The sequence below is a fragment of the Lepisma saccharinum genome, chromosome 1 (assembly GCF_977018435.1).
Source record: "Lepisma saccharinum chromosome 1, izLepSacc3.1, whole genome shotgun sequence".
NCBI classification, from domain to species: Eukaryota; Metazoa; Arthropoda; class Insecta; order Zygentoma; family Lepismatidae; genus Lepisma; species Lepisma saccharinum.
The window spans coordinates 112,127,539-112,140,521 of NC_139229.1; the positions used below are offsets into that span (position 1 = coordinate 112,127,539).

Below are 12,983 nucleotides of genomic sequence, written 5' to 3' on the forward strand. Positions count from 1 at the left end.
ACCTCATAATCTTATTTGGAAGTATAGATTTGGACAAAAGTTGAAACGGTGAAATAACTAGAGAACTACTTCAACAAAACGACGATCGTCTGCAGAAACGGGGATTAATGTGAGTACTATTCCTTTGTCTTTTGCACATTTAGTACTTTTGGTAATAAGTTTCTATTTGGAATGTTGGAAGTTTTGCTTACTTTCCTACGTTATAGATTAACCGTGATTAATTCTGTAACCAGAATGCGTTTTGTACTTAGTGAAAACTCTGAGTTTAGTTAGTGGCGCAAAAAAGTACGAATATGGATAGACTGATGCTCGGGTGATTCGGTTTCACTTAAAAATCAGATTTGTAAACGTGTAGAATCTTTTATTTTACACTGCAATCGGAAAGATGGTGAATGTATGGGAAGAGCTAGTAGTTAATATAATCATCCAGGTGGAAAGTTCACCTGTGCAAGTGTGGTTTCCATTGTTCTTTATACGTAGTCTTGCAGGTAAATAAGCAATGAAAAAATGAGCAAGGAAGCAGAGGGCGGAATGTTTTCTGAAGGTGACTCACATGTAACACACCCCTAAATACAATACAAAAATAGTTCAGGGCAAAAGAGCATTTAATTTTCCACTTGTACTTATTAGCTGGGAATGGGCTCGCCGAACACTCTGTCGAACCTGAATTCTTCTCTCCTCTGTACTGAGTGTGTCTATGATAAATAATTGGTAATTATCATATTTGCAGATACGCAAAGAGGTGTAAATCTAAAATAAACAACAATAATATATTGCTACGTAATCAAACACAGAGGTCACAAACAAGGAGGCTACGAGGAAAAAAGATACCCGGACTTATGTTGAGTATTACGAGGGAAAAAGCAGTTCTTTCTAGATCAAAGTACACAACAATAAATACTTTGCTCGACGGCAAACATGTTTAACCATTGACTCAAAGCATATTCTTTTAACGAAGTCGTAAAAACTACTGAGTGTTTACATCTCCATTAAGCGTAATACTGCAATTTCAAAAGTAAAGCGCGATATGCAAAAATTCATGGTTATTCAAAGACAGACTAGCACGTATGCAAGATAAGAAAATGAAGCGCGGAATATCCTATGTCTTCCTCTTTGCACTAACCTTCATACCAACTACATATGGAGAAAATGCAGGTACGTATAATATACAACATAATAATTTTCAGTTTAGCAGGATTACAATTACCACAAATGGGGAATAATTCCTTCAAATGTCGACATTTGATTCAAATGTTATCTGTCAATGTTAAATTCATTCCAGCAGTTTATAACATTCTTGTAGCCTCATACTCATAATATATATGCCTTTTTATATCGGTGACTAATTCTTATTTTTAGCTGCTTACACCTGCCAGGCAACTGCCAGTGATGCATTCAGCACCTTCGTTGCTCCAAAGAATTTTCAATCGTTCTGCGAGTTTAGGATTGATATTCGTCGCTCAGGTGTTTGTCGTTTAAGGTATGGTTATAATTAAAACTTTATTAGAAATGTATGTAAATTATTTTCACGTAATAATTCTACTGGTTGCACGGTAGAATTTACAAAATTTTCGACGAGATGGCTTTGACTAAGGTTTGATAACCCACAGAAGTTGCTTTTGGAGGAGACCTAGGTTTGTAAATACCAATACCGTGCCCTTTCTAGGTAGAGATGTAGAAGATGTAAATGTAGATGTGTATATTTTATTCACTACTTACTCTCAGTCTAGAGACAATGGTATGTTTGGGTTTGCATGTGCAAAATAATATATCATTAGATATTGTATTTTTAAATTGCCATTTACTAAATTCTTAGGTTGGATTTCACTTTGTTCACAATCGCACCTCCAAGGAACTTGACCAACGATCCCTTTGAACCTGTTGGCTGCCACGATGATAAGATGCTCATCATTCATCCACAGGAGACTAACTTGGGAGTCCAGGAATTCTGTGGAACCAATAGTGGACAGCATGGTAATATAATTTCATACAAGAGCAACGCTCATCATATGTGCAAATTTCACGTTGTGTAGAAAATTAGGAAAGAGTTTTGAATTCAAATTGTGATTAGAAAGGTCGGTACATGTTTTTTTTAAAAAAAATACAAGGACATACTATCGGATTAAAAATTGTGAATACCCGAGTTCGGACTCCAATTAAACGAGTTACATCAAAATTTAGCTTATTCAATTTTGCTTTAAAATATGATAACCACTTCTTTTCGAATATGTCTTCAATTTTTTTGTCGTCGCGAGAACAAAACAGTGTCGTGTTTTTGTATTTTCCAAACGACCGCTCTTCGAGAAACTTGGGGTCCGATCGTGATGAAATTTAAAATAGAGTCCAGTCAGAAAGGTTTTAAATACAATTTTTAATTTCTAGATTTTTTAAATTGACCTAGAAAGGTTCTTATCAATTCCATGAAACAACTTTTTCTTAGTATTAGGTAGTACTACAAATACGATATAGGTCTTGTTTTGAAGTTCTTTGCAGCTCTTTTTAAAACTCATTATCATAGTCAATTCACATTACGAAACCGATTTTATAGATATATTAATTCAATGTTGTAAATATGTGTGTTAATGTGGCAACACCGCACGTGCTGTCACTTCAGCTATGTACGTTAAACCGTGGAAACTGCGGTCTGTCACTGCGAACATTAGGCTAACTTATCAGAATTTTTCGAAATGTAAAGTTTTGGAATTTATTATTTTGTGATTCCTTTATGTGTCGAGATTAAGTTTTTCTTATTTCTGATTTTATTTTTAGAGGCACTCAAAATTGTCTGTGTTGTATCTGATTTCAGTGTACCTTAACGTTCTGCCACCGACTGTAGTGACCCTCGTCTTCCACTTGACTTCAGAGAGGGCATCCCGGCCTGGGAGGCCATCGTTAATAGCCCCCAGATGGGATATCAAAGTTACCGAAGTCAACTGCAGCGAGCCTTCTACAGGTACCAATGCAATCCGTAAGTATCGTTTCAGTTTACAGGAACACTCAGTCCCCTTGACAAATTCTTATAATTATGTTCTAACAGCACCAAGATACAATATAGGTAAGCAAATTACACCATGTTCCCTTCTTTCGCATTAGAATCGTTCCTTAGGTTGATGAAATAATATGTATGGGTTCGCTTGTGCTAACATAATACATAAAGGCGATGGTTATCAACATAATCTGTTAGAGTTATTTCTCTTATAGATTACGGTTGTTACAAGCATGAACAAATAATGATCTGTTAGTACAAATCACATCAATGTTATTTTAAGACTCCTTCTGATCCTTTAGCTATCAGCAACGACTCTGCTCCTTTCGAAGAACTACGGTGATATTTTATATTCAACAAAATTGAACTAAACTGCTCACAAAAAGTTTTGCATCACCCAAGAAATGGTAGAAAGAACAATCGCAACATGTCCCACTGGGCCAGCTGTGAGAAAGCACACTGTGCTGTGCAAGATACCCATTCAACCCCGCATAACTCGCTCTTCAGACGACAGCCACGACCAGCTGAGCATATTTGTGTGTTCGAACATCTCAGTATTGTGGGTGGTAATGGTCAAGGCTATATCTCCCACTTACGTAGAGAGACTCAAGTAGTGAAGGTGTGTTGTAGACATGCCCAGGCATACAATATCGCAGTTCGATCGGGCAAGGGTTATTGCCTTCGTGCAGAGTGGGATGTAAAAACGGGCGGTAGCCGCGACGATGGGAATCGCACAGAGCGATGTCAGCAGAACATGGAGAAGGTACACAGGCAGTGGGACAGTAGCAGATCGCCACCGTTCAGGTCGACCACGGGTAACAACACCAGCCCAGGACAGTTTGCTAGGAATCACAGCCCTGCGGCACAATACCAGGGCCGCAAATGAGTTGCGAAATGACCTCCAACAAGCCTCAGGCGTACGTGTTTCGACCCAGACTGTTCGCAATAGACTGCGAGCAAGAGGCTTACGTTGCCGAAGACCCATGCGTCGGCAACCTCTAAGTGCAAACCAACAGCGTGATCGTTTGGTGTGGGCACGCGAACATGTGCATTGGGGACCTGCAGATTGGTCGTGTGTACTCTTTACAGATGAATGTAGGCTTTGTCTGAGGCCTGATTCGAGACGTGTGAGAGTGTGGAGAGGCGTAGGACCGCGGGAGAGACTTCGTCATGTGCAACCTGTTCATCCATTCCAAGGAGGTGGCATTATGGTTTGGGCAGGGATTATGCACGGCCGCCGAACGCCCCTAATTGCAATTCAAGGGACACTGACAGGACCGCTTTACATCAGAGACATCCTACAAACAACTGTGGAACCATACCGTCGGAACATTGGTCCAACTCTTGTGTTCATGGATGATAATGCCCGGCCACATCGTGCAGGGGTGGTGCAAGATTATCTGCTGCAGGCCCAAATTAACAGAATGCCCTGGCCACCAGGAAGCCCAGACATGAATTGTATCGAGCATGCTAGGGCCATGTTGAGGAATGCAATGGCACACCGTCCTGTGCTCCCAGACTCTCCACGTGAGCTTCTTTGGGCAGCACAGGAGGAATGGGATTGTTTACCACAGGATGACCTTGATCATCTCATTGCGAGCATGCCCCGGCGTGTTGAAGACCTCATTGCAGCTCGAGGGGGGCATACCAGGTGGTAAACATCCTGTCTGACACAACAAATAGGCAGATAGCATTGTTGTGCCTTTTGTTTCCCTTTGCTACTTCAGCAGTGTGTCATTTTTTATTTTTTTTTGGGATTAGTGTGAACGTTCTTTTTCATGCCATTCTCATGTTTGCCACGTTTTCTTCTTTCTTGTACTGATTGAGCAATTGTATGTTTATTTTCTTTCCAGGAATACAGTTTTTGTTGGTGATGCAAAACTTTTTGTGAGCAGTTTATTTTGAATATATTTTTGGGTCATTCGTAGTATACTAGATGTTAAGCATGGAAAATTTGGTTTACCGTGTCAAGAAACACGAGGCTTCTTTTTTTAAAATTAGGGGCCGTTTTGCACACACGTTGGCAACACTGAGTGCTTGGCGTTTTGCACATGTGCGTTAGTTACCGACATGCCTTGCACGTAAACAGACGCCATTTGCACGTTGTGAAACGCTTGGTGTGGTTGTGGTGGACAATGGAAGTGGTGCAGGTGATTCAAAATCCCGCCGAGTGTGAGAGACGATCAGTGAGCAGGTTTTTGACCGCGAAAAATGTGAAAGCGCCAGTTACGTGAGGTGTATAGTGAGAATGTCATTGATGAAGGCAAGGTGCGTAAGTGGCTACGTCTGTTTAAGGCCGGTCGCACGAATGTTCATGTCGAACCACGATCAGGATGCCCCTCAATCCAAGAAACTCATGCTCACCCGCTAGGCAATACGATGCGTTCTAGGAATATTTCGTCAATGAAAAACTTCTCTAATGAGACACTTGGCAACCAAACGGTTAATGCAGTCGTGTATTGCAACACTCTCAAGTTCCGGTATCATGTTGCTGCACGACAACGCACGACCACACACTACAGCTGCCACACAGTCGCTCATTGACTCATTGGCTGGGAGCGGATGGACCACCCTCCGTGCAGTCCGGATCTAGCCCCTAGCGATTATCACCTATTCCTCCACCTAATCCAACCCGAGCAATACAGAATAAATTACGCCGATGAAGGCAAACAGACCGTGATGGATTGCCTGTCTGAGCTGGCGGCAGATTTCTTTGATGGGGGTCTACAAAAGCTCATCTACCGCTACGACAAGTGTCTCAACAACTATGGGAACTACGTTGAGAAGTAGCTGAATGTACATATGAACAGCCACAGAGATAATTACATTTCTACATTTGCATGTTTTCGTTTTATTTCAAAACGGCCCTAATTAAAAATTAAACCTCGTATTACATATACGTCGACAACAGCAAAAGCAACAGGATGTTTCCGAGTTTTGTAGGATAATGATTCGCAAGCAGGGAAGCATCAGAATTTATTTCGGAAATATTATCTTTATTCATGTTTATTGTACAATATTAAAGTAAAGTAACTACGAGTTATTCTAACGATTGTTAATCAAATTGTCACAATTTTGAAACCAAAGGATCTTCTGGAGAAGATATTTTAGAAAGAGTCGTTGTTGGATCGACAGGTTCAGTTGAGTAATAATGGTTACTGAAGCACATTCATTTATTTTCAGCTTCTGACGGCTGTCTCCAGTACTTTACCTCAACGAAGGGAACCTTCCAAAGTTTTAGTTACTCAAATGGCTTGCAATTGCCGAACCTTAACTACGCAGTTTGCTTCAAGCGACGCTTGGATGCTTGTGGGATAAAGTTCAGCTCCTCAAGGTTCCAAATGAGCGCCGTAGACTTCCTTGCTTCTTTTGGAAACAACGGCTGCGACCACTACATTACCCGGCCGGACGGCCAGACGTACTTCAGCCACGATTACGTCTTCATCCCAAATGGCCAGATACAGCCTTACTCTGAAGATAAGACTGACAGCAAGTTCTGTGGATCCTTTCTTCAAGGCAAGAGTATTACAAGTGAGTAGTAGTCCAATTCTATTTATTTATTATTTTAAAATAACATCCATCATGTTACTAATTATGTACGTACGATCTCACATGTAACATAGTCTACCTTCGTGCTGAGAGTGATAGTATATCGTGCTACGAAGCCATATACACTGCTGTTTGTGAAAATTGCAACACCTAGAAAGAATGGCCCGAATGAATCCAAACTCGGAGGATGTGTAGAACAGTGTGCGAGCAATAAGTGATTAGGATTGCAGAGATATGGCGTACACGTAGGCTCAGCAGCGCCCTCTCTTCTGTGACCGGAAAGGTCAGTGTTACGCCAAGCTCAATCAGTGAAGAGCCATCAAACGAAGTGGAAACGTGAAAGCAAGTGCCGGTATGCCTCGTCGACATCAAGTGACGCAATATCAGCATGTGAGTAAATTCGAACGGGGCAGAATGAGCGGTCTCCGGGAAGCGGGTTTGTCATCCCGTGACATTTCGGCTTGTACAGGGCATGCTGCTACCACAGTGATGCATGTGTGGAACCAGTGGATAGAAGAGGGTTGTATGCAGCGACGGGCAGGTACTGGACCACGCGATGTGACCACAGGACGGTATAGCATCTTGTCCGCATGTCTGTAACGGACCGTACAGTTTCGTCCACAGTGTTGGCTCGATGTTGGAGCACTGCAACGGCTGTGGACCTGTCTGCGTCGACGGTTCAATCAGGTTCAAACGCCGTCTGCTGCAGACTGGACTGGTGGCACACATGCCATTGCGTCGGCTTTCACTGTCCAGAAACCGCAAACGCCTCAGACTACAATGGGCACGTAAACGCCGTCGCTGGCGTGCTGAGTGGCAAAATTTAGTGTTTTAAGACGAGTCCCGCTTCAACTTGTCCTACAGTGATGGTCGCATACGTGTTAGACGCTACCGTGGTGAACGCAATCTGGCAGCCTGCATTGTTGAGCGGCATAGCGGACAAACGCCAAGTGTGATGGTTTGGGGTGTCATTGGATACAACATGCGATCTCACTTCCTACGTATTGAAGGCAATCTGAACAGCAACCGCTACATGAGGGAGGTTTTAGAGCCTGAGGTACTGCCCCTCCTTCTGGCAACTCCACATGCCATATTTCAGCAGGACAATGCCCGACCACATGTGGACAGGAATGTGCAAGCCGTCTTCGAAGAACGACGGCTACCACTGCTTCCCTGGCCAACACGTTCGCCTGATATGTCGCCCATCGAACATGTCTGGCATATGGTTGGTCGGTAACTTGTTCGTGACGATCATCCAGCAACCAGTGTGGATGCTTTGTGGACTCGCATACAAACTGCGTGGAGGGAGATTCCCCAGGAACATATCCAGACCCTCTTTGATTCCATGCCACAACCTGTGGAGGCTCTGTTTGCAGTATGTGGGGGCTTCAAACCATACTGAATTCTGAAGGTCAGAGATCATGTACAGTTCTGTAATCCTAATCATTTGTGTATTGGCATGTACCTAATCTGTGATATAAATTTCATTCCAGTCACATGTATCCTTCTTGGTGTTGCAATTTTCACAAACAGCAGTGTAGTTCCATATACGTATATTCGAATTTCTTTGTAAATTCAGCTATTTCATTATTTCTCCTTCCATCCTTATCGTTGTGAACAAACTATGGATATAGAAAAACGACGTAAAATAACAATAAAATACCAGTACTTGTAACAAGTATATGTTTCAAAGGTCCAGATTCAAATCCCATCCAAGCTGAGAATTTTCCGTGCTTTTCCTCAGGAACTCTAAGCGAATGCTGGGACGGTGCCTTAGTAAAGGCTACAGACAGTTCTTTCCATTTTCTTATACTTTTCTTCCATCTCAACCATCTCTCTTATCTGTCCACAGTACAACTAAACGACGTTAATTAAACCAACAAACCAAGATTACCATGATTATAATTTATTGTTATTATTTTTACAGGTAGAATGAACGGTCCTTTTATTTTCTACGTTCACACGGATGACCAAAGAAGTCCATTCACAGGCAATGAATATGGATTCCAGATTCAGTACGAACAGCTGACTGGGTGCTAATAAGAGATGTCGCTAGTTATGTGGTAGACTTCTGGGAAATGGGATATTTGCTTATTGTATTATTTTGATTTTGTGTTGATTTCAAAAGTAAATATTTTTCTTAAAATGAGAAAAGGGGTAATTATTTCCTTTCATTGCGTTATTAACATATTTTTCCAAATAAAATTGTTCTGAAAAGTACACGATAGTAGAAGCAAAAAAGTGTCAGTAAACATGGGGTTGAGAGATAATTGCGAATGTATGGTCACGATCCGCCACTGACTTGATTGTTTGTACACATCGTACACTTGTCACCTTGCGCACTCCGAGGTTTATAAGAGAGAGAGAGAGATGGAAATAAAAACGAGGTCCCTGGATGTGATCACTTCCTCGGGTGATCGTCAGCTAAGTATGATCGTTCGGTTCAAAGCATGGGAAATTTACTTTACGCGTAATAAAATTCTTGTTTTATTTGAGCTATTTTGATCCAATGAAATCCTAAACTTACGTTTTACCATCTTCTGATGTAAGCAACGACGCTCCCTGTTGAAACCCCCGCGAAGTAACTCTACTTTCTGCGCAGTGATAGCTTGCCCTTGAACACTCGCTGACAGTCAGCAGGAAGTTCAGCGTCAGCTGTGTGGTACGTACTACCACGGAGCATATGGTACTACAGTCTGATTGTGAGTTTGCAATCGCGCACCCTTACTTGTGTACTCACGAAACATGTTAGCATAAAGTCGATGTGTTGTTTTAGTGAAAGAATGGAGCATTTGCTGATTGTGACCACGATTTGCAGTCAAAGTTTCGCTGCTAGTACAAGACCAATTTCACGGGGTACGGAATATACATTCTTGTAAATGGAAAGAAGCACGCGCACATCAGAATCGACACGAAAAGTTCGAAAGCCAGGTGTGGCTGGTATTTCTATGTTCGGCAGCACCTAGTAGAGGGCAAAAAACTAAAACCAGCATCGTGACTTTAACATCTCAAGCGACAGATTTAATACGGACAATTTCAAATGAATAAGCAATTCTAGGACACTAGATAACCGTGTTTTCCAGTAGGGGTTATGGTAAGTACTGTTTGTTTTAGTTCCTTACATAATGAACACAGGGTGTCAGACACACACACACACACACACACATACACACACACACATACATACATGTATGTTAATGTCTATGTGTTATTCTAGGTTTAGTGCCTCATGAAGTCTAATGGAAATGATTAAAGTTATATACAGGGTGGCTCAAAAAGTCACTTAACACCCCCGGTACAAGGCCACTGCAGCGCGCAACATGGAAATGGTGATGACCAATCGTTATCACGCCAAGGGGGAACCAAATTGACGCCACCCGCGCGGTCGGCGGCCATCTTGATGTCCGCCACCTTGAATTCAACTTCAGAATTTTAAATGGGAAGGGGTGATATGATATATCAAATCAGGCTAGAATTTCACGAGGAATGCAATGGGGAAGGTTTTTTCGACATATCTTTAACCAGTAAAAAGTTATGACTGAATTCTTGTACCAATTTGCTCCTTTTCGAGGTGTTAGAAAAATGCCTTAAAATTTGTTTAGCGCATCGGTAATGCATCGAGATCAAAGTGTTGTCTAGGGAGAGAAGTTCGCATGCCATTGCACACGATTTGAATCGGATACATCCATAAAGAGCTGCGCATTATGAATGGTTGTCGCGAACAATTTACAGTGTGGCGCTTCCATTGAATTAAAAGTCCTTCACAGTGACAAGGCTAATGTTTATGTTCATAGGGAAGTTCATAAACAGAATATGCGACCCTTGTCATCTGATAACTAACTTTGGACAGAAACTGCTTCACAACGTTCCTATACTGTTCTGGTGTTCCTCCCTATTGAAAAAAACCCTCTGTAAACAGTACCTTCTTCCATAAGCAAGGATGAAAAAACCTGTTTATTTAACAAATCCAAGTAGCCCTAAGCATTTAAGGTTCCGTTGATGGAAAATTGACTAACCAATCGTGTTCCACACAGCACGCCATACCATTGACTTACCAGCACTAACCATTCAGCTTTGATCTGTCGAAAATGGGTTATCAGATAAAAAGCATCAAATATTCTGTTTATGAACTTCCTTATATACATAAACATTAGCCTTGTCACTGTGAAAACTTTTCATTTAATGGAAGCGTCACACTGGTAATTGTTCGCGACAACCATTCATAATGCGCAGCTCTTCATGGAAGTATCCGATTAAAATCGTGTGCAATGGCATGCGAACTTCTCTCCCTAGACATCACTTTGATCTCGATGCATTACCGATGCGCTAAACAAATTTGAAGGCATTTTTCTAACACCTCGAAAAGGAGCAAATTGGTACAAGAATTCAGTCATAACTTTTTACTGGTTAAAGATATGTCGAAAAAACCTTCTCCATTGCATTCCTCGTGAAATTCTAGCCTGATTTGATATATCATATCACCCCTTCCCATTTAAAATTCTGAAGTTGAATTCAAGGTGGCGGACATCAAGATGGCCGCCGACCGCGCGGGTGGCGTCAATTTGGTTCCCCCTTGGCGTGATAACGATTGGTCATCACCATTTCCATGTTGCGCGCTGCAGTGGCCTTGTACCGGGGGTGTTAAGTAACTTTTTGAGCCACCCTGTACATCCAAGAATGACTATATTCAATTACTTACTTTTCGATTTACATGCAAGTGGTACAAATTTGAAGAGTAGTTGGGGACGGCTCATTGAGATGATCTCTCTAATCTACAACACTAACAATCTATTGCCAATTAATGTACTAGCTGGAATTTCGTGTCTGATTTTGAGAGATTGAGCCCTATTGATTAGACGAGCAAATTACACATTAAGGGCAGATTTGGAGCCTCCTTTCTTAGACTGTGACAGATGTTCTGCGTTTGTTGGCTGGACACGTTGTGTAGTTGCGCGATCTCTGCTAGCCTTCAGACTGGGGCAGTTCTTGCCATATTGACTGGTACACAACACACACACATATATAGGTTATTTATTTATACACGGCACGTTTGTATGTTGTTGTTTTTTTAGAAATGATTTTTTTTTTATGTTTGAAGTGGTTATTGCCGTAACCAGAATGAGTTTTGTACTTCATGAAAAAGTGCGGGTAGATTTTAGTTAACACGCGAAAAGTACGAATATGCTGAGCGAATGAAAGGTATGGTTGTTCGGCTTCATCAGTGACTGTCAGCCAGCAGTGTGCAAATGTGTAGAATCCGATTTTTTTACTCAATGAAGTCTGAATGATTGAAAATGTATGAGAAGAGCGTAGCAGTGTATAGTCAACCAGAGGAACAAGCATCAAATTTCACTCGGGTAAGAAGAGCAGTGAGTATGGTTGTCATTGTTCTATATTTGTAGGCTTTCAGGTTAATGTGCTACTGGTGCCTGGACCTACAGTCAAGATAATCAGCTGTGATGTTGTGTGTTGCCTTATGGTATGTCCTTATGTGTGCTGAGTATCCCTGCATAACCTCAGAATTTATTATAGGTGTGGAGAAATGTCCTCGTATGATGTGACGGGTACAAATATTTAACAATTATACATTCTTTGTTTTTTGTGGATATTCACTTGTATTAATTTTATTTGGGACATTTGTTCTTCAGTTTCCTTGTTACATGTGATATAAAAATCCTCTAAGCCGTGTTTATTATTTTTATACCCTATATCTATTTCAGAAATTGCGAAATGTTTCTGATAAGTTCAAGTGTCGGAAGTAACTGAAGCAGTTGATACTGCAATTGCAATGTAACAATCGCTTACGTAATCGCTTACTCTGTTAGTATGGCGGACGAATCGCATTTATTGTGACCATTGTTAGTTAATATGACCTTTCTATAAACAGTATATTTGATCTTTCTGTCGCTAATTGAGCTTTAAATGTAAGAAGCTGTGTTTTGTATTTCATGTTGTAGTTAGTGATTAAGAATCAAAATTAGTCTTTGCAGTGTAAATATAACTGCATTTTTCGATTGATTAATTAATTTGGTGTTTTAAGTCCACTTTATGCACAGTAAGGGTAATCGGGACTGCAGGGAGGCCTATATATAACAGCATTTAATTTGTAAGAAAATGATAATATTTAATGATAATTAGGATATATACGAGGGCAAATCGAAAAGTCTTGCCCCTATTTTTCTCAGTCGAATATTAATGTGATTGAGAAACCGATATATACATTCAATGCAATAGGTTTTTCTTGGAACGGTCCAGAGTTAACTCTCGGCTGCTCCGCGGCACGGCGCTGCTGCCAGTTTGCAAAGATGGCTGCTGTAGTACTCAACACGTCCACGTCGTATGAGCAGCTAAGTGTTATTCGTTTTCTACGGAGCAAGGGACGAACGCCCATTGAGATCCACAGGGAAATGCAGCCGACGTATAGGGACAAGTGTCTCGCTTTGAGAAG

At 41.3% G+C, this 12,983-nt stretch overlaps 1 protein-coding gene across 1 annotated transcript; it reads left to right on the forward strand.

The window, feature by feature from the left end:
- The first annotated feature begins 994 nt into the window (after nt 1–994).
- LOC145986606 (uncharacterized) lies at nt 995–8,689 on the forward strand. Its single transcript, XM_083120811.1, has 6 exons — nt 995–1,155; nt 1,360–1,480; nt 1,817–1,974; nt 2,807–2,968; nt 6,170–6,517; nt 8,463–8,689. Exons 1-6 carry the CDS (start codon nt 1,068–1,070, stop codon nt 8,573–8,575), a joined length of 990 nt encoding a protein of 329 aa, XP_082976937.1. The 5' UTR covers nt 995–1,067; the 3' UTR covers nt 8,576–8,689.
- Nucleotides 8,690–12,983: the final 4,294 nt, after the last annotated feature.